General features: G+C 37.3%; 1 protein-coding gene across 1 annotated transcript in view; it reads left to right on the top strand.

Moving 5' to 3' along the window:
- ME1 (malic enzyme 1) overlaps positions 1–20430 on the top strand; it is a 192134-nt gene that overhangs the window by 159036 nt on the left and 12668 nt on the right. The window contains exons 10-12 of the mRNA XM_061207103.1: positions 11287–11392; positions 12790–12932; positions 14691–14864. Coding sequence (XP_061063086.1) covers positions 11287–11392; positions 12790–12932; positions 14691–14864 — 423 coding nt within the window. The remainder of the gene's footprint in view (positions 1–11286; positions 11393–12789; positions 12933–14690; positions 14865–20430) is intronic.

Genomic DNA, 20430 nt, shown 5'->3' with positions numbered 1-20430 from the left:
AATTGACAATAAATATGTTGTTAATAAATGAATTAATGAATGAGTGCCTTCCGGGCAGAAGAACAGCATTTGCAAAAGAAAATGTTATGCCAGAAGAGACATTTAGGGATTAGGATTGAAAGGAATCGAGTGACGGGTGATGAAGGCTCTTCTAAATCCTGAACGTGAGCAGTTTTCAGGCTCTTGTCACTCTGATGGCCTTGTGGAGGATGGACTGAAATGAGGTGAAGCTAAGAAACTAGTTACAAAGCTGTTGCAGTAATACAGATCAAAGTTAATTAAGGCCTGAAATAAAGCAGTGACTAAGAGGGTCAGTGAAAGATGTTTGATTCGGTAGGTATTTAGGATATAGGATTGGCATACTTAGTAACCTATTAAATACGGAAGGAGGAGTAGAGCAGAGGAAGGAATCTAGCAGGACTCCTTGGGTGTCTAGGTAAGTGATGTAGCCATTAATGTTAAAAAAAAAAAAAAGGAATAAAGAATAGGCCAGTTTAAGGGAAAGATAATGAGATCAGTTTCGGACATGGCAAGTTTAAGGTGCCCGTGGAGACCTCAGATAGAGGTTTCCCTTTGGCAGTTGGAGAGACAAGACTGATGCTCAGGAAAAGGATCTGAGCTCCCAGAGGTGGAGAGGATCATCATATGTATATAGTGGGAACCATGGAAAAAGCTGTACAAACTGTGCTGTACTTAGGGATGTAATACATGCAAGAATCAAAACGGTGAAAGCCCACGACTGTGGTTTTCTTTCGTGATTTCTCATGACATTTCAATGGGAAATCTTCATAAAAATACATAGATTTTAGCATCTCAAGCACTTTAAACATAGATTGACTGAACTGAGACTCCAAATTCCATGGATTACAACACTTGGAATGACATGGATTACAGCATGACTAGTATTTGGAATAACTGTGAAATTGTTGCCTAGACCTAATCAGTCACTCTTACTTCATGTCTTTTACTTGCCAAAATAAAGAGCTGCATATATTCTGCTTGCCAAGATAGATAAAGTTATGTTTTAAAAGATTCTTATATATTTAATAGTTTTTGTGCTATTTAATGCAAGAGAAACATATGAAACTTCAATTCACCACTTTTTCTTTCATGTTTTTAAACTGTCAAAATTATAATGTTTTTTTGTGGCAGAACTAATAAATCTTAGAGTAAGTACTAAATTGGTATAATCTTGCTTTCAGTTTTGCATGAATTTTTGGTGCTTGTTATCCTTTATTCTTAGTATTTTTTACAACCTCTCTTGAAAACCAATAATAATCATTTTATTAATTTCATTAACTTACATGCAGTTGTTTATAATGTATAAAAAATATCTTAAAGTTCTAAATAAAATTTTTTATTAGTCGAACTCCTTCAGTCTTTAAACACATAAAACCAAAACTATAAAGTAACACTGTGAGGTTAGCACATTTATGGAGTTATGTAATCATCAGACTAGATAATTATTATTCTAATGTGTTGTCTGTTTTCAGTTTTCGTTTTCAACTCCACATCTATAGCATTTTCTATCATTTACCTCATATCCATATGTACTATAATTATCACTATTTTAAATAATTCATCAGTATTAGTAAGGCTGATTGAAATGGATTATTTGGTCACTGATAATACTCAAATATCTTAGTTTAGTGTCTTACAGCAAGAAACAGTTGACATACTATTTAGCCCACTAAGATTAGTACGGTTTAATATAAACAAACTAATAATTGGTTTAAAAGAAATCCTTCCAAAATAAAAATTAAAGGGAGAATAAATATAGTAAAGAAAGGATAAAAAAGGAGCACTCCCAGCATGACTAGTATTTGCATTTCACTGTGATAATTTGGAGCATTTTTAGGGAGGACAAGAAGCCACAAAACAAACCAATCCAGACTTAATCTTTTTCTTAAATAAATATATCTTGGCTTTCACTAATAAACCAAGTGAATGCTAATGCAGAAAACTCCAAAATAAAAAGTAGGGTATTAGTAGATATCATGAAGGATAGACTTCATCTAACACAGAATAGGACTATAGTATTTTATTTTATTTTTATTTTATTTTCTGTTTTGCACAGTTCTGTTTTCAATTATTAAAAAAGTTTTTTTGCTTTACAGTTATAGTTAAATGTGTGGTTTCTGTAAGAAAGAGATAGTAAATAAAAGTATTTTATATGTTGTAAAGGTAGTTGTTTCCTTCCTGAGAGTTTAATCTTCAGGTCTAGGGCTTGAAACTCCATGCTGTATGGAAAAGGTTTTCCTTTCCCCTGTGATATTATCAGAATTTTAGCCAGTGATACTGTCACCACCTTGAATGATGGTTAATACATTGCATACACATTAAAAAAAAAAATTCTGATTCCTAAGAAACTTTGAAGCTTGGTGAAAAGTATCTGGCTTGCTTTTTTTCCTCCCTCTTTTCCATTTCTTATTGAGCATGATCACTATATATGTAGGTACTAAAAAGCGCAGAGGCAGAAGATTATATACACGAGTCTTTTAGACAGTCAGAAAATTATGGACATTGATTTTTAGCAAATACAAAATTAAATACTGATGGAGTTAACCACCTGTTATCTTCAGTTATGACCACTCTGCACCCCTTTGTTATGCTCTAACGTGGAAAACACTTTTGTCACATCGTTCCTCTTCTTTTAATCTGTCCTCGAGATGGTGAAACTGAGCTCTGAGCTCTTTAGCAAGCACACGCACTCGCGCTGCAAGTGAAACATTATTGACTGACAGGTTCTGTCTTCAGATAAAGAGGGGCCAGATTCAACTCTGATAAACTATCGACATGACAACAAAAACAGGCCAGTAAAATGGGGCAGGTTGTCCAAGCAGGCATGGATTCCAGAGTTCTTCTAGTACCTGTGTGTAGGGAGGAATGCATAGTTATCAGTGGCAGTGCACAGTTAATTTTTTATACCTCTCCTGGGTCATGAAATGCTAACTCAAAATCTTGACAGTCTTTGCCACCTTCCTCCCCACCCCCAGCAGAGCAAATGTTGCTTTTGAGAAAGGTAGTAGTTCAGTATGGTTGTATCTTCTGTACTAAGAATCAGCACAAAACATGGGGTGGCGGGGGGAAAGCCAAAGAAATAATAATATTCAGAAGAAACTCCCAGCTATTTGTAGTACATTTGGTGTAATTAGAGACTCTTAAAAAAAGAAACACCATAGAATTTGGGGTTTCTGAGATAAAAAGTGCCCATGTGCACGTTGCCAAATGAAGGCACAGTTTCAGCAAGGGATCCTGAATAGGGAGACTGAACTGATAAGAAATCTATATCCACATTCAGCTGAAGTGATGGACGTAAAGAAGGTAGATTCCAAATTGGATTTTGAAAAGAGGAGAAAAGTGAGCCATTGGCACAGAAAATAGAAGTCCAGAGGTAAAGACATTTGCCTGAATATTACAGATCTAGAGAATGTCACATCCCAATAGTTTTTCATCTAAACCAGATCATCACATCAACTTTGAAAAGGGTATAGAAAATACTTGGGAGACCTTTATTTTTGTCTTTTGATTCTTCTGCTTTTGGCAAGTAGAGCCCTTGAGTGATGCTAGTTTGCATGATTCCTGGCCTTCTTTCAGTACTTATTCTCCCCGCGTTCCTAAGTCACCACCAAGAATTAAGCCTTTGGGGCTGAGGCTATAGGTAATTTATGTTTCTTGCTAGACGGATGTCTTCTGGCCAAGTTCTGGCTTTAGTGGCTAGGAGCTGCCAGTGCTGTTACTATGATTAACAGAGTAAGATGTTCATGATAAAAACATGCATCTTTTCATATAATGTTTATCTACCTTCTTGATGATTTGCTGCTCATTCCAGGAAACTTAGGTGGCTTAAACACATTAAATACTTTTCATTATATCTCAGGTTGCCAGCCAAAAGAGCACTGCTAGAAATCTGTGCTTTTGCATTATTCTGTAACCTTCCTTCTTTAGAACTCATCATTTTATACTTTTTTGAAAACAGATCACATGCCTTTTTAAAATGCTTCTGGTAGAGATCTGATAAATCCTTTAGTGCAGTGATTCTAAAAACTGGCTAATCACTTGAATCATCTGAGAAGCTTTTAAAAAATACAGATTCCAGGGCCTCATCCTGGATTTGAATTAAAATATCTGGCAGCAGGGCTCAGGAATCTATTTTTCCTCAGGTGAGTCTGGCACTCAATTGGCTTTGGAAAGTCCAGATCAGGTTCATTTTTATTACACTGTCATCATCACCAATCCAAACTGTTTTCTAGATGGAGAAGCCAACATCTGTAGAAGTATCAAAGGACTTGCCCAAGGTCATAAGTGAATGGAAAGGCCTAAGGACTTCTCCATCCTGATCCTGAGTCCCACGTTCAATCCCCAACATTTGTAGATGGCATTTATTGTGTCTAACTGGGGAGCTTTTCTTTAATTTTTTGTGTATCATTAAAGGTTTTCAGAAGTAACATAAATGTGTTTGCTGTTCGCTATTAGAATGTATTCTGCTACTAGTTATTTATTCATGTCCCTAAGCCAACAAAATTTATGACAATTTATATGAATTTATCTTGACCACAATCAACAGTCGTGAGGACAACATTGTAAAATACATTTTTAAATGTTTAATTTGCTGTTTGGGATAATCTGGGACAGTAAGCTCAGGAAAATATTTTGAATTATTGAACTAAGAAAACGAGGATTATGTCTCTCCCACCTTCAGGTTATTCAACATCTTTTAAATTCATTTCACATTATGGATTTGTAGGTCCACATTCAATATAAACAGACTAGACCCTCTTCTCTCATTTACATGCTACTTGTAGCAGCTGTTCAATTCATATTATACAAGGTTGAATTTGGTTATTTCAGCTGCTAGTAAAACTTTTCTAAGACTTTTACTCTCATGCTAGTTTTATTTATTTATTTAATAAATTTATTTATTTATTTTTGGCTGCGTTGGGTCTTCGTTGCTGCGCGCGGGCTTTCTCTAGTTGTGGCGAGTGGGGGCTGCTCTTTGTTGCGGTGCTTGGGCATCTCGCTGCGGTGACTTCTCTTATTGCGGAGCATGGGCTCTAGGTGCACGGGCTTCAGTAGTTGTGACACATGGGCTCAGTAGTTGTGGCTCGCGGGCTCAAGAGTGCAGGCTCAGTAGTCGTGGCGCATGGGCTTAGTTGCTCCGCCACATGTGGGATCTTCCCAGATCAGGGCTCGAACCCGTGTCCCCTGCATTGGCAGGCAGATTATTAACCACTGTGCCACCAGGGAAGCCCTCATACTGGTTTTATTTTCTCATGTGGGAGGCTACTTCTTGGCTTGGTAATATAATGAAAATGAATAGATTTCCATTTTTATGGAGATCATATGCAAGTTTATTTAAAACTGTATACCAGAAGCAGTTTAGATATATTGTCATTGGCGTGTTGTTTGTCAGTAGCTAAATGGTCAAGAATGAGTTGTTTCCTCAGACTGGGAACACCCAGATGCTTTCAGCAAGCCTTCACTGTGAGCTACTAATTCTTCTGTTTCTTACTGTGGGCCACAGTGCTTTCCCATGGATTGTGTGCAATCTATTGTTTTGTGAGCCCAAACATTTTCTAAAATAAACAAATCTGTGGCATATTTCCTCTTAAACTATTTTTAGTACTTCCTATTCTTATTCTGTTAATAACCCTGAAAATCTTATAAATGTCCTTTTTGCTCACAACCCTTTCAGTGAGGTTTCTGCTTTCTGTTTCAAAGTAAACCACAGATAAAAAAAGATTAATTATAATATTATACTGTTATTAAAGAAGAAAACTTGATACTAGAATGCATTAATATAACATTGAAAGAAAGATCTAGGACATATGGTAATTCCTTGACCATATTCAGCATTGGTTATTCCTTTGATGGAATGTATTTGCATAATACTTAAACTTTGTCAGGTGGAAACCAAAAGACCAAGAGGCAAAACCCAGTGATTCATTCAGTCTTCTCTAAGAGATACACATTTTATCAGCAGCTCTCAAGATTACATTACATTGCATTGAGATGACTATAGTTGGTTTGGAGTAGGTGAATAGTTATCCTGAGATAGTTTTTCTTTGTTAGAGAACCTAGCAGAGGTTCTAGCATTAGATACCCTGAAAAGCAAATCTCTAAACCTTTGAAGAAGTAAGCACCAGGCTGAAGTTTGAGGAATAGTTCCTGTAACACAAATCTGCATTAGCAAGGGAGCTGCTGTTCCTGCCCATTTGAGAATCAGGGTCTCGGCCACAAACAAGAAAGTTGCCAGATATGGTAGCTGCCACCCACTGTTACTTAGCACCCACCTGTTGGTGGTGGGCTAGAAACTAGAGACTGGAAACACAGCTGCCTGGAAACAAACACCACCACCACGAGCTTCCAGAAGAGCCATATGGCTACTACTTCATGATGTGCATTTCTCCTTCAGGGTCCTGTGAAGGCGCATTAGCTTGGTGAGTGCTATGTTTAAAGCAGAAACCCTAGCTGCAAGGGAGTCTGGGGCCTATAATTTAGCCCTTTAGGCTCCATTGTACTGGAAGTAGTGCTAGGAGCAGTTTGCATTTCTGCAGTGTTTGCCATGTAGGACCTTAGTGAGATTTTAGTGTAGTTACTTGCCTTTATACCTGCAATTGAGTATATGTGTTTCTGGGAAAGAGTAACAAGCCAAAACTATGTTAGCTTAGAATTCTGGAAGCTGAAGGTTATTATCCCCAGGAAATATATCTCCCCAAGCTGCACCTTTATTTAGTACGTGTCCTAGAAATTGCCTCGTTGTGAGAATGAAAATAGTCATGAATTTTAGTTTATACTGCTTCCAGAGAGAGCTCAGAAATAATTTAGATAAATACTGTAACTGTCAAATGGCTCCAGGTTCTTATCCTGTCCATGACCAGAATTTCTCTTTTTTCTAATAATGCAGGATTATTTTTTGCCAAATAACTAAGCAGTAATAAGGGCACTGAGGTAGCAGGTGGATTGCAGAAGTGTTCTCATCAAATCATCTCGGGGAAAGGAACCTCTTTTTTTATTTTATTTTTTTACTTTTTATTTTTTATTGGAGTATGGTTGATTAACAATGTTGTGTTAGTTTCAGGTGTGCAGCAAAGTGATTGTTACACATACACATTCTGTTTTTTCAAATTCTTTTCCCATTTAGGTTATTACAGAGTATTGAACAGAGTTCCCTGTGCTGTACAGTAGGTCCTTGTTGGTAATCTATTTTAAATATAGCAGTGTGTACATGTCAATCCCAAACTCCCAATCTATCCCTTCCCCCCTTGGTAACCATAAGTTCGTTCTCTAAGTCTGTGAGTCTGTTTCTGTTTTGTAAATAAGTTCGTTTGTATCATTTTTTTAGATTCCGCACATGAGCAATGTCATATGATATTTGTCTTTCTCTGTCTGACTTACTTCACTGAGGAACCTCTTATTTTCAAAGCAACAGATAGGAATAACATTGGGTAAAAAGAAACGGTGGAATATGTAATCAAAATTAAAATCATCCCAAAATAGATAACCAACAAGGACCTACGGTATAGCACAGGGAACTATACTCAATATTTTGTAATAGCCTATAAGGGAAAAGAATCTGAAAAAGAATATGTATGTATATAACTGAGTCACTGTGCTGTACACCTGAAACTAACACAACATTGTAATTCAACTGTACTTCAATAAAAAAATAAAATAATAAAAAAAAGAGAAACAAATTAAAATCATCCCCTGTGTCAGTCAGCTATTCCTGTGTTATCGAAAGCCACAAAATCTCAGTGACATACAAACAATAATTATTTATTTTCTCACACACCTGTGGGTCAGAGGGGGTGGCTGTGATGATGCTACTGGGTGGCTCTGAGCTACAGGTTGGGTCCAGGTCTGCTTCACAAGGCTCATCGTCCGTGGACCAGCAGGCTGGCTTGTACTTCCAAAGCAGTGGTGATGGTACAAGAGAGCAAGCAGAAACAGCAATTACTCTTAAGGCCTAAGCTTGGAACTGGCACACTGTCATTTCTTCCCACATTTTATGGACCAGAGCAAGCCTCATGTTCAAATCCAAAGGCAAGGGGTAGGAAAGTATACTCTGCCTTTTGTAAAAGGAACTGTAAAGTATCATGGCAAAATCACTGACACAGGAAAGAGATGATGAGGAACTGGGGCCTAAATCAAAGTCTGAACTATCAAAACTTTTGGGGGAGGATTCTTGTGGCACGCAGATACCTCTGTTTTTTTATTTGTGACTAATTATCATTAAGCCTAGCTACTTTTTACATGCTAGGATGATGCTTAATTAATCTCTGTGATTGAGATATGTAAATGAAATAAATTTCCCAGGTGTGAAGCTAAGAGAGTGGAGGATGGGGGCACCAGGTAGTCTCACCCCCCCATTTAATGCGAATTGTAAAGATTTCAGTATTGTAATAATTTTTTATATTATTAAAAGGCAATTAAAAAATCTTATAAATACAAAAGAATGGTTTGAGAATATTTAGTGGTTACTCACAAAATCAGTCTAGGTTTACATCAACTATTTGTGTTAGACCTATGACAAGTTGTAAAAAGGCTATGATAATAGTTAGGTTTTATGGAACAATTTGATGCTTCCTGATGAAAGTATAGCAACTGAATTAATATGATTCTCTTGATGATTTTTTCTTTAATAATCATGATGAACAAGAATATAGACTAACAATATTTGAGTTAATGTTACTAGAGCCTAGAATGTTCTCTCCTGAAGTGAATATGAAACAGGAAACCAAATTTGATTTGGAATGAATTAAATAAGGTTTTTTAAAATTGAGATATAATTGACATATAATGTGATATTAGTTTCAGGTGTACAACATAATTATTCAACATTTGTATATATTGTGAAATGATTACCACAATAACTCTAGTTCACATCCATCATCACACATAGTTACAAATGTTTTTTTCTTGTGATGAGAACTTTTAATATCTACTCTCTTAGTGACTTTCAATATACAGTATTATTAACTATTGTCAGCATGCTGTACATTACACCCGCAGGACCTATTTATCTTATAGCTGGAAGTTTGTACCTTTTGACCCCCTTCACCCATTTTTGCCTCCCCAGCCTCTGGCAACCACCAATCTGTTCTCTGTATCTATGAGTTTGTTGTTTGTTTGTTTGCTTTTTGTTTTTTGTTTTTTCAGGTTCCACGTATAAGTGAGATCATATAGTATTTGTCTTTCTTTGATTTACTTCACTTAGCATAATACCCTCAAGGTCTATCCATGTTGTCACAAATGGCAAGATTTCCTTTTTTTATGGCTGAATAATATTCCTATGTGTGTGCATGTGTATTTTCTTTGTCCATTCATCCATTGATGGACACTTAGGTTGCTTCCACTTCTTGGCTATTGTAAATAATGAGGCAGTGAACATGAGGATACATATATCTTTTCCAGTTAGTGTTAAATAAGATGATTTTTCAGTTTCTCAGATGTAGTATATTTTGATGTGCAGGGAAGAAAAGGTAAGATACAACTTTTTAGAACCCAGCAGTGAGTAATGGTGAATTCTGTTATTAGGATGCTGTTAGCTCTAAAGTCATGCTCATGACAGAAAACAGTGGTACAGAAATAGCACTTTACAGCAGACTACAAAAAAAAGGTACTAGAATTATAAGTGCTAGAACTATGGTTTTTTCTTCTTCACAAAAATTTTAATTATAACAACTAACTTTGAGTTCTTGTTAAAAACTGGGCACAGTCCTAAGTGCTTTAGATGTATTATTTAATTTGCTAAAAAGCTGATGAGGTAGAAATTCTAATTATTCTTATTTTATAGATGAAACGAGTGCAAAGAGGTTCATATGTTTCAAGTTATCTATAATTCACACGTATTACTTTTAAAAATAAAATGATAACCTTTTTATAAAAACTTTTGCTTTATATTGGAGCATAGTTGATTTACAACGTTGTGTTAGTGTCAGGTGTATAGCAGAGTGATTCAGTTATACGTATGCATATACCTATACTTTTTCAGATTCTTTTCCCATTTAGGCTGATAATAACCTTTTAAAGCAAGAATACCGTACCATCTTCAGGATTAACAATTTGCATACAAGTTGAACATATACCATTTGTAAAGTGTTTTCTCCAGGGCTGTACTGTGCTGTATTATTGGAAAGACTGATTTCTAGCACCTGTCTTGGGCAAGTTGCTTGATATCTCAGAGCCTCTGTTTCCTCATGCAAAAACCTAATTGTATTTGCCCTACGTTTCAAATTGTTGAGGGGATCAAATGAAATATGTGAAAACAACTTATAAGCTGTAAAGTACCATATAAGGTTAGGTAGTGATTTATTATGTAGTCAAAATCTTAAAAATTTGTAGGTAGAATATTATTATTGTTATTATTATTTTTTTTTTATAATTTAAAAGTCAAGGTTAATAAGCAGAGCACTTAATTTAGCTATTGCTTCCTGGGAACAAAAAGCTGTTGTATCACTCATTCTTTGATGAAAGCTTCAATGAAGTAAGGAGATTGAATAATAGATGAATGAGGAGAATTCTAATTTGAGCAGATTTTTATTCCTGGTCGTAGAAGTGTGGATGAGAATTTCATCTTCAGATCTACTAATTATGTGGAAAGATACAATACTGAAAGAGCAGAAGAAAAAAAAAAGGAAGGACCAGATTTTCAGCTTACACTCCTCACCCCCATCCTACGTTCTTTTTTGTAGCTAGGATATTAAATTAGATGTTTCCTAGATAATAATACATGGTACAATTATAATCAAAACATTACAAAACAAAAACATATAAAGCTAGTAATTACGTAGAACATCAAAGTATGATATAAATGTGGCATCAAGTTCCATTCTTAGTGAGTAGTCCATAAATTATTTGTGCAGCGGCTAAAGGCAACTCTGCACACTCTAAGGCACTGCTTTATCAACAGAAATCATGTCTAGTAAACAATATCTTTATTTAAATGATGTTTTTCATTGCTATTTGTTAATGCCAGTTTCTCATAAATGTCTGTAGAGTTAGGATTTTAAATATTAAATAATAATTAAATAAGGGAAAGACTTTATTTTGTTCACTGTTATATCCCCATTGCCTAGAACATTATCTGAGACATAAATCATTGTTGCAAGAGTGAATGAAATAATACTCTGGTAATTGGAAAGGAGACTTTAAGAACAGCTGGAAGACATAATACATAAAAATGTTAAGCATCAATATGGGTAATATGCGTAATATTCTGAAATTTCTTTGACTCTCACATGTTTGGCAGATTTATCATTCCTTTTTATTTGCTGTACTTAGGGGCGTGCTGCCTTAACACAAGAGAAAGAGGAATTTGCCCATGAACATGAAGAAATGAAGAACCTAGAAGCCATTGTTCGAGATATAAAACCAACCACCCTCATCGGTGAGCTTTGGCTTCTTCCCCCCTGCCATACATAAACCCTACCTCAAGCCCACATGGGCCTGATTTGTTTTCTTACTGCTGAATTTTGAGACGTAATTTAGCTTTTTGAAATTCTAACCTTTGGCGTTCACAAACAAAATTACGCCTTCCCTGAAGCAACAGTACCCCCTAGACGCCTAGATTTGTAAATTCAGTGCTGTCTTCTTCATCTTACTGATGATCCCAGCTGAAGTGTGCGGTTCCCTTTGCTCACTCCGTCAACCTGCCAATACCTGGCATATCCAGCACTTTGCCAGGCTTGATTATTCCAAATAGACAGTGGTTCTAAAAAGGGGGTGGTTTGGCCCCGAAAGGAAACACTTGGCAATGTCTGGAGACATTCTTTGGTGGTCACAGCTGGAGGGAGAAGGGGTGGTCAGAGCTACTGACATTAGTGGGTAGAGACTAAGGAGGCTGCTGCACAGCCTCCAATACCCAGCAAAGCCGCCCCCCCCCCGTAAGGAATTGTCCATCCCAAAACGTGAATGGGGCCAAGGTTGAGAAAGACTGAACTAGACCCTCCTTGAAAACAGGGACCGTATTTCATGTGTTTATGTTCCTCATAGTAGATAACTCAGTGTGTTACACACTGCATGTGCACAGTAACATGTTTACTATGGACACATTTGTTGTGGTTGAAAAAAACTCAAAGTTTTGAAACTTCATATCCTTTATTTTGTGTGTATATAATGTCAACCCTTAATTGGTATTATACTCCATTTCTAGAAGCTCCTGTGAAACAGATGACAATATTAAGAATAATGATGAGAACCATAATAAAAACAAATACTTACTCCATGACAGGAGTTAATGGGTAGTAGTAAGCCTTTATTGTTGTTTTTTATAAACTATGTTCCATCAGGAGTCTTACTTTTTACATTTTCATTATGCTAATAGCTTTATTCTTCTGTTCAAGTTTTTTCAGTGAGTCATACTTCAGTTTTATCATTGAATCGGATGACTGTCTTAAGTGTTAGCACTGGATTATAAAACATGATTGCTTTATAGCCTGAGAGACTGAAATATACTTCTAGAATTGTTTACAGAGAGATAGTATATATTAGACACATTTATTTCCTGATAAAATTGCCTGTAATCAGAATTCCTAGTGATTGGTCGCTAAATTTATTTATGAGTCAAATGTTAAAGCTGTGACTTTTTTCATAGATACTTGTAGATTAGTAACCTTAAAGGTTGTTGGCATTAACGAACATCTCTTTTTTGTCACTTTAATACAGACATTCTATATTTTGTTTAGGGGGTATTACAAAATGACCTGACATGTCTCATTGTTTTGGGGGCACTGGATTAATTAACCAATGATAGTCCTATTCACTGGTTTCTTGTTTCTACATTAGGAGTTGCTGCGATTAGAGGTGCATTCTCAGAGCAAATTCTCAAAGACATGGCAACCTTCAACGAACGGCCTATTATTTTTGCTTTGAGTAATCCAACCAGCAAAGCAGAATGCACTGCGGAGCAGTGCTATAAACTGACCAAGGTAAAGCAAAAATGGAATAGCCAAATCGTGATTCTTCATAAGGGAGCCCAGGGTATCTAAGGTGCTTACCGGTTAACCTTTAAAAATGTTATAACCAAGACTGAAAGAACAATGAACAGGTCAGGAAGGATAAGAACCATATCCTTTTTTAGAATCTTGTATAAATCCTGTTCTTCAATAAAACAAAATAAACTTCGTAATGTTTTATTGATAATTTTCCTTAAATGCTTTGGAAGTATCTAAGATTTAAACGTAAAAGTTAAAAAGAAAAAAGCTTGATCCTAGATACTGATTAAAATAGCTTTTAACTAGCTATTCCCAAACATTGAAGCACACAGTATAAAACCACAGTCTTATTTCTGCTTCGCTAACTCCTGCTGGGTTTGGATTTTGATGGCATGGGTGGAGCATTTGGGCAATTATTTTGACATCCAGCCTGGTTGGGATAGGAGTCCTCAAAGCTTCAATACTTTACTGTTTCCAAAAAAGTGACTTATTTTATACTGTGCTTGTATTAATATATATTTGACCAATATGTTGACAAGAGCCGTTTTTTTCCTTAAAAGACTTGAAAATGTCATTACAACAAAACAGAAGTTGAGTCGCATATATCTAACACTTTTATTTTGGAAAGAAATCTAAAATGAACTGGAAAAGATAAACAAGACAGAGTTACGTCACTCTGCATAAACAAAACCTAATTTTGTACAAGACATAACAGTGTCTGACAAACACCTAGATGAGAATTTCTATTTTTTTCTCATCTATTTTCCTCTTTTTATATCTTGAATAAGGTTGAATCATATTATACTTTACCTTTATAGAAAAGGTATAGTATGACATTTGTCAAAAATGAATAAGTTAATATTATTAATATCATAATGGATTTAGACTAAGGTATAAGAGGGATGAAATTTATAACCCAATCTATTACCATTTAAACTATGCTTTGGGGATTTAGTGCTTTTTTAGACTTTTCAAATGCATTTCTTAGATTGTAGTGCTTTATTTGTTGAGGGTTTCCTATCCCTGTTTTAGAAGCCTGAACGCTTCCATCTATATCGCCTCCCAGATCAGACAGACGCCCCCCTTTTGACTGGCAGTATGGAATACAGCACCTGACAGGCCCTAAGTTCATGCCATCTTAAAGCCTGTAATACATGAGGTTCCTCAAAAATATTATGATGAAATATTAAGACCAGGAAAAAAATAAAGACAGTTTTAGACAATTATTGATAATTTAATCTTATTCTTATCTGCTAACCCCATTTGTGCTAATGAATTTTTTTCCTATATGACTTTTCAGATAATTCTTTACAATACAGAAATATATAAAATTTGTCCCAGTGATTACATTGGGAGCCTGTTGACCTCTAAACTGTAACCTAAAATGTCATCCTTTCCAAGATTCAAACATTAACCTACGCTTTTTGTCTTCAGAAGCCTGTAAGTGGAAGTCTGTAGTCTAGAGATGGTTGATGGGCCCGTGGGTTGGACCACTGCCAGCAACAGGATGGTGGTCTTGGGGTCTCCTGTGCTTTGCATGCTTCTCCTAGGAGTAGAGAGGAAGATAGAGAACAGAGATAATCACTCACTCCAGAACTTACTGCCAGCATCATGATAGCTTGCTCACACTTATTAGGAAGTCAATGGAAAATCAGACTTCTTTCTAACTACTCAGTACTTGAATTACTCTCTTACGATCCATTTGTTTGAAGATAGCCTGCCTCTTTTTACAGTTGTGTGTCTGTGTTGCAGGGTCGTGCCATTTTTGCCAGTGGCAGTCCTTTTGACCCTGTCACTCTGCCAAGTGGACAGACCCTATATCCTGGCCAAGGCAACAATTCCTATGTGTTTCCTGGAGTTGCTCTTGGTGTGGTGGCGTGTGGACTGAGGCATATCACGGATAAGATTTTTCTCACCATTGCTGAGGTATTGTAAAATACTCTACGTTTGCCAAGGCTGTAAAATCTCAAATCAGCTCATTGTAGGTTGTCTACTGTTTTATTTATTTAGTATCCCAGCTCACTCCCTAGAAGGTGTAAAGTCCAAAGAAGATCAAATCTTTCCCAGTAGAGAGTAAGGGATGGGTAGTAAGTTCACATTAGTCACTAGTAAAGATTGTTCTCCAGTAGCCAGCAGAAAGACTATGTTCTGATTTCTTAAAAGAGGGCTTTTTTAAAATTGAAGTACAGTTGATGTACAATATTATATTAGTTACAGGTGTACAGCATAGTGATACACAATTTTCAAAGGTTATACTCCATCTATAGCTATTATAAAATATTGGCTGTATTCCCCGTGCTGTACAATATGTCCTTGTAGCTTATTTTATACCTAAAAGTTTGTACCTTTTACTCCCCTACCCCTATATTGCCCCTCCCCCCTTTCCTCTCCCCACTGGTAGCCACTAGTTTGTTCTCTATATCTGTGAGTCTGCTTCTTCTTTGTCATATTCACTAGTTTGTTGTATTTTTTAGATTCCACATATACGTGACATCAGACAGTATTTGTCTTTCTCTGTCTGACTTGTTTCACTTAGCATAATGCCCTCCAAGTCCATCCATGTTGCTGCAAATGGCAAAATTTCATTTTTTTTATGGCTGAGTAGTATTTCATTGTACGTATATACCACATCTTATTTATCCATTCACTTGTTAATGGACACTTAGGTTGCTTCCATATCTTGGCAATTGTAAATGATGCTGCTCTGAACATAGGGGTGCAAGTATCTTTTCAAATTATAGTTTTGTCTGGATATATACCCAGGAGTGGAATTGCTGGGTCATATGATTGTTCTACTTTTTGTTTTTTGAGGAACCTCCATACTGTTTTCCACAGTGGCTGCACCAATTTACATTCCCATCAACAGGGTACGAGAAAACAAACCTTTTTTTTTTTTTTTTTTTAAATCGTCACACTTTCTATTATGTTCTGTGACAGTAATGAGACAATAAAAATTTTGTTTCCAAATTATGGAGGAAGTGGTAAATATTTCTCCATGGAGAACCTACCTAGATGATGGCATTTTTTTGTTTGTTTTTTTTTTGGCCACACTGCGTGGCTTGCGGGATCTTAGTTCCCCAACCAGGGGTTGAACCTGGGCCCCAGCAGTGAAAGCACCGAATCCTAACCACTGGACTGCCAGGGAATTCCCGATGATGGCATTTTGAAGATTTAAAATGACAGTCTGTTAGAGAACGAACTTATGGTTACCGGGGGGGAAGGGTGGGGGGAGGGATAGTTAGGGAGTTTGGGATTGACATGTCACTGCTATATTTAAAATGGATAACCAACAAGGACCTACTGTATAGCACAGGGAACTATACTCAATATTCTGTAACAACCTAACTGGGAAAAGAATTTGAAAAAGAATAGATACATGTATATGTATAGCTGAATCACGTTTTTGTACACCTGAAACTAACACAACATTGTTAATCAACTATACTCCAATATAGAATAAAAATTTTAAAAAAAGAACATACCTCCAATATCTATCTATCTAATAATCTTTGTAGTACTGTACTAATATAAGCATTATGGGGAAAAAAATGACAGTCTGATTTGGTATAGTGAAGTGTTTATTATTCAGGGTGCAGTGCAGAATACAGAAACCACTCTAGTATTTCAAGCAGAGAAGAAATTAAAACAGAGAATTCGGTGTTTGTAAAGTCGTTAAAAGGACAGAAGTGGGCTCTTCTGTGGGCCTTCAGGAAGGATTCACAGAACAGCACAGAGCAGAGCCAGTAGGGATGCTCTATTAAGCTACTGTTTAGAACTGTGAAGGGTCTGAAATTTCACCTTACTTGCAGGCTAACAAGTCAGCCTGCCACAGATTCATAGATGCTGGCAAAAGACACAAAACTCTTAGGTCAGAGACAAAGGCACAAGAGGTACTCTGAACCCAAGGCTCGCATCAGTTCCCCTTGCCTCCCAAACCTCAGGGGGATGATACAGTGGTTGGACTGATATTTGTAAAATCATGAGCTTTGGGTAATCGGAATGTTCACCTGGTTGATACGTCTGAGGAGGATGCAATTCATGAAGGAGAAATTTGAGTGAATTTCTTCTCTCGAAATTAAACCACTGTACAACACGCTAACTAAACCCAACCAAATAAAACCTGATTAATGTTCACATATTTTCATCATGCAAACAGGCTATTCTTGGCGTTGTGAAAGATTTTTATGTTATTGGTGTGACCTCAAGGAGCCTAAACCCGGGGTTTCGCGCCTTGGTGTCATTCTGTGAGAACAGAGGTCGGCCAGCTCTAATGCTCCTTTCTTTTTCTTCACTGCATTAAAAGCATGACGGCTGGTGTCTTAGAGCTTCTTTGACTCAAGAAATCTTGTAAAGCCAAGTAGATGTCTAATTACTTAGGAGGGCTTTTCAAAGTTGTTCTTACATTAAGGGAAATGTAGTCCTTGTCTTTTATAGCAGACACATCAGAAGAAGAAAGATGATCTTTTTACTCGTGGAAGCCAGTGTTTTCTTTCCTAAATACCTCCAGCACCCTCTAGTGACAAATTTCATGAAAAAAAATGTCTTTCCGTAAATCTACCCAGGGAAAGTAATAATCACTCTCAAACACCTTTGAAGGAAAACAGTAAGATGTGGTGAGGTTACTGGTGTTATTCTTATCATAGCCAACTATCTCTCCGGCTGAATCTTGGCCTTTCCACTGTTCTCCTCTTAGGCTTCAACACGATATTCTTGTTTTTCATGCCACCTCATTGTTTTCTTTGTCTCCCTTTCAAGTCCCCCCCCCCACCTTTTTTTTTAAGATTTTTTTGATGTGAACCATTTTTTTAAAAGTCTTCATTGAACCTGTCACAACACTGCTTCTGTTCTATGTTTTGGGCCTCTGGCCGCAAGGCATGTGGGATCCCAGCTCCCCGACCAGGGATCGAACCCCTACCCCTGCATTGGAAGGCGAAGTCTTAACCACTGGGCCGCCAGGGAAGTCCCTCAAGTTCCTTTTGACTAAGCTTCTTCCTAGTATTCATTTTTTTGTCCTCACTTTTCTCTTTCCTTTTAAAGTCTACTTTCAGAGATCTCACGCATTCTCTAATTTCCATTCTCGTCATTCTAAAAGGGGCCAAATCTGTGTATCCCTATTCTTATCTTTCACCACATCTCCAGTGACCTGATGGGTATTTCCACCAAAATGCCCTGCTATGTCCTTAAATACAGATGTGGAAAACCATTTCTTATCTCCCCTCGCCCTCAATATCCGCATTTCTGTTCATGACACCCCCTTTCTAAGCAGGCACCGAATCTTAGAAGCCTGATGTTCTTTTTATGCGCCCTCAACCCAAAGCCTTTAAACACACCAGGCATGTGAACACCCATATGTAACTGCCCTGTGTATCATCCTGCCTGGAAAACTCGGAGACTCACTCCCCACCTGTCTAAGCCTATCTTCAGGTTGCGGCTTAAGTCCCACCTCGTCCTTGGGTCCTTTTGTGGCCTCTCTGACTCACTTTGATCTTTCTCCTTAGCCATGGCTGTCTTTAGCAAACACTTCATTTGATTCCTAGTTGTATTATGCTCTCGAGAGTTTCACGTATTAAACGATCAAGTCTTGCCTTATATTTAAATTGTATGTTATCTTCTCTAAAGACGGAAGGTCTCCCATATACTTCTTTCAAAACACCAGTAGCACTAGCATAATACTAAAGCACGTAGCAGAAACTTAGTAAATACTTATTGAATTAAATAGAACTAGTAGTCAGTAGTATTTATCAGTGAGAATAAATACAATACCACAGACACAGCTCTAGAGGGGGCAAAAAGAAGAAAGTTCTTGTCCAGATTATATTTTGTAGTTAACAAAAGTAGCATGTAAGAGATCTAGGTGAATGTTTTGTTTGCCCACCCCAAATCTAGTAGCTGTTAGGATTATTGTCAAAGTACTAATTGGATCTCTTATGGAGCTAGTAATCTCATGGGGTGGCACCAATCTCAAAGACTATTCCTGCACATTTTTATATCACAAAGAGATTTTTGGATTTCTCGGTCCTCTGGACAGTCCCCTTGGACCGCTGATGCTCCCTGGGGTCAGCCCTGCTGGCCCTGAGCGGTCTGTACGCAGCCTGGAACACTGTCCCCTCCCTCCTGTTCACATCTGGGAGGCAAACCTGGGCCTCCTACCCTCACATCCTCCTCCTAAGTCACCTGCTCTGTGTTCTCGCATTCTCCTCGCCCCACCCTTTCTGCTATCTGCCCAGAGGGCTCTAGAGAGATCTCCACTGACAACAGCATCTGGAGGAAACCGATTCATGTAAGTCACTGGATAACTGAAAACCCAGGTAACTTTAACGTTGATATAATACTATTATCTAACGTATAATCCAAATTCAAATTTGCCAGTTATCCATAAAAAGGACCTTTATAGCCTCTAGACTACTCTTTTCATCTGCAAGAGCATTTCAGCCCTTCTGTTACTTTTGTGGCAATGACATTTTGAAGAGTACAGGCCAGTTGTTTTTTACAATGTTCCTCCTGATTTAATTTAAGTTGTATGGTTATAGGGTTTGGTTTAGGTTTGCCTAATAATTGAATCCTTCTCAGTGAATCACATCAGGAAGCACATCTTGTCAATTTGCCTCATGCTTTTTTTTTTTTTTAAACATCTTTATTGAAGTATAATTGCTTTACAATGGTGTGTTAGTTTCTGCTTTATAACAAAGTGAATCAGTTATACATATACATATGTTCCCATATCTCTTCCCTCTTGCATCTCCCTCCCTCCCACCCTCCCCATCCCACCCCTCTAGGTGGTCACAAAGCACCGAGCTGATCTCCCTGTGCTATGCGGCTGCTTCCCACTAGCTATCTATTGTACATTTGGTAGTGTATATATGTCCATGACACTCTCTCACCCTGTCACATCTCACCCTTCCCCCTCCCCATATCCTCAAGTCCATTCTCTAGTAGGTCTGTGTCTTTATTCCCGTCTTGCCACTAGGTTCTTCATGGCCTTTTTTTTTTCCCTTAGATTCCATATATATGTGTTAGCATACTGTATTTGTTTTTCTCTTTCTGACTTACTTCACTCTGTATGACAGACTCTAACTCCATCCACCTCATTGCAAATACCTGCATTTCATTTCTTTTTATGGCTGAGTAATATTCCATTGTATACATGTGCCACATCTTCTTTATCCATTCATCCGATGATGGACACTTAGGCTGCTTCCATGTCCTGGCTATTGTAAATAGAGCTGCAATGAACATTTTGGTACATGACTCTTTTTGAACTATGGTTTTCTCAGGGTATATGCCCAGTAGTGGGATTGCTGGGTCGTATGGTAGTTCTATTTGTAGTTTTTTAAGGAACCTCCATACTGTTCTCCATAGTGGCTGTATCAATTTACATTCCCACCAACAGTGCAAGAGTGTTCCCTTTTCTCCACACCCTCTCCAGCATTTATTGTTTCTAGATTTTTGGATGATGGCCAGTCTGACCGGTGTGAGATGATATCTCATTGTA

This window comes from Eubalaena glacialis, chromosome 12 (assembly GCF_028564815.1).
Source record: "Eubalaena glacialis isolate mEubGla1 chromosome 12, mEubGla1.1.hap2.+ XY, whole genome shotgun sequence".
In the NCBI taxonomy this organism is placed as follows: domain Eukaryota; kingdom Metazoa; phylum Chordata; class Mammalia; order Artiodactyla; family Balaenidae; genus Eubalaena; species Eubalaena glacialis.
Note: the sequence above shows the minus strand (reverse complement) of the source record. Positions and strands in the feature narration are given on the sequence as shown.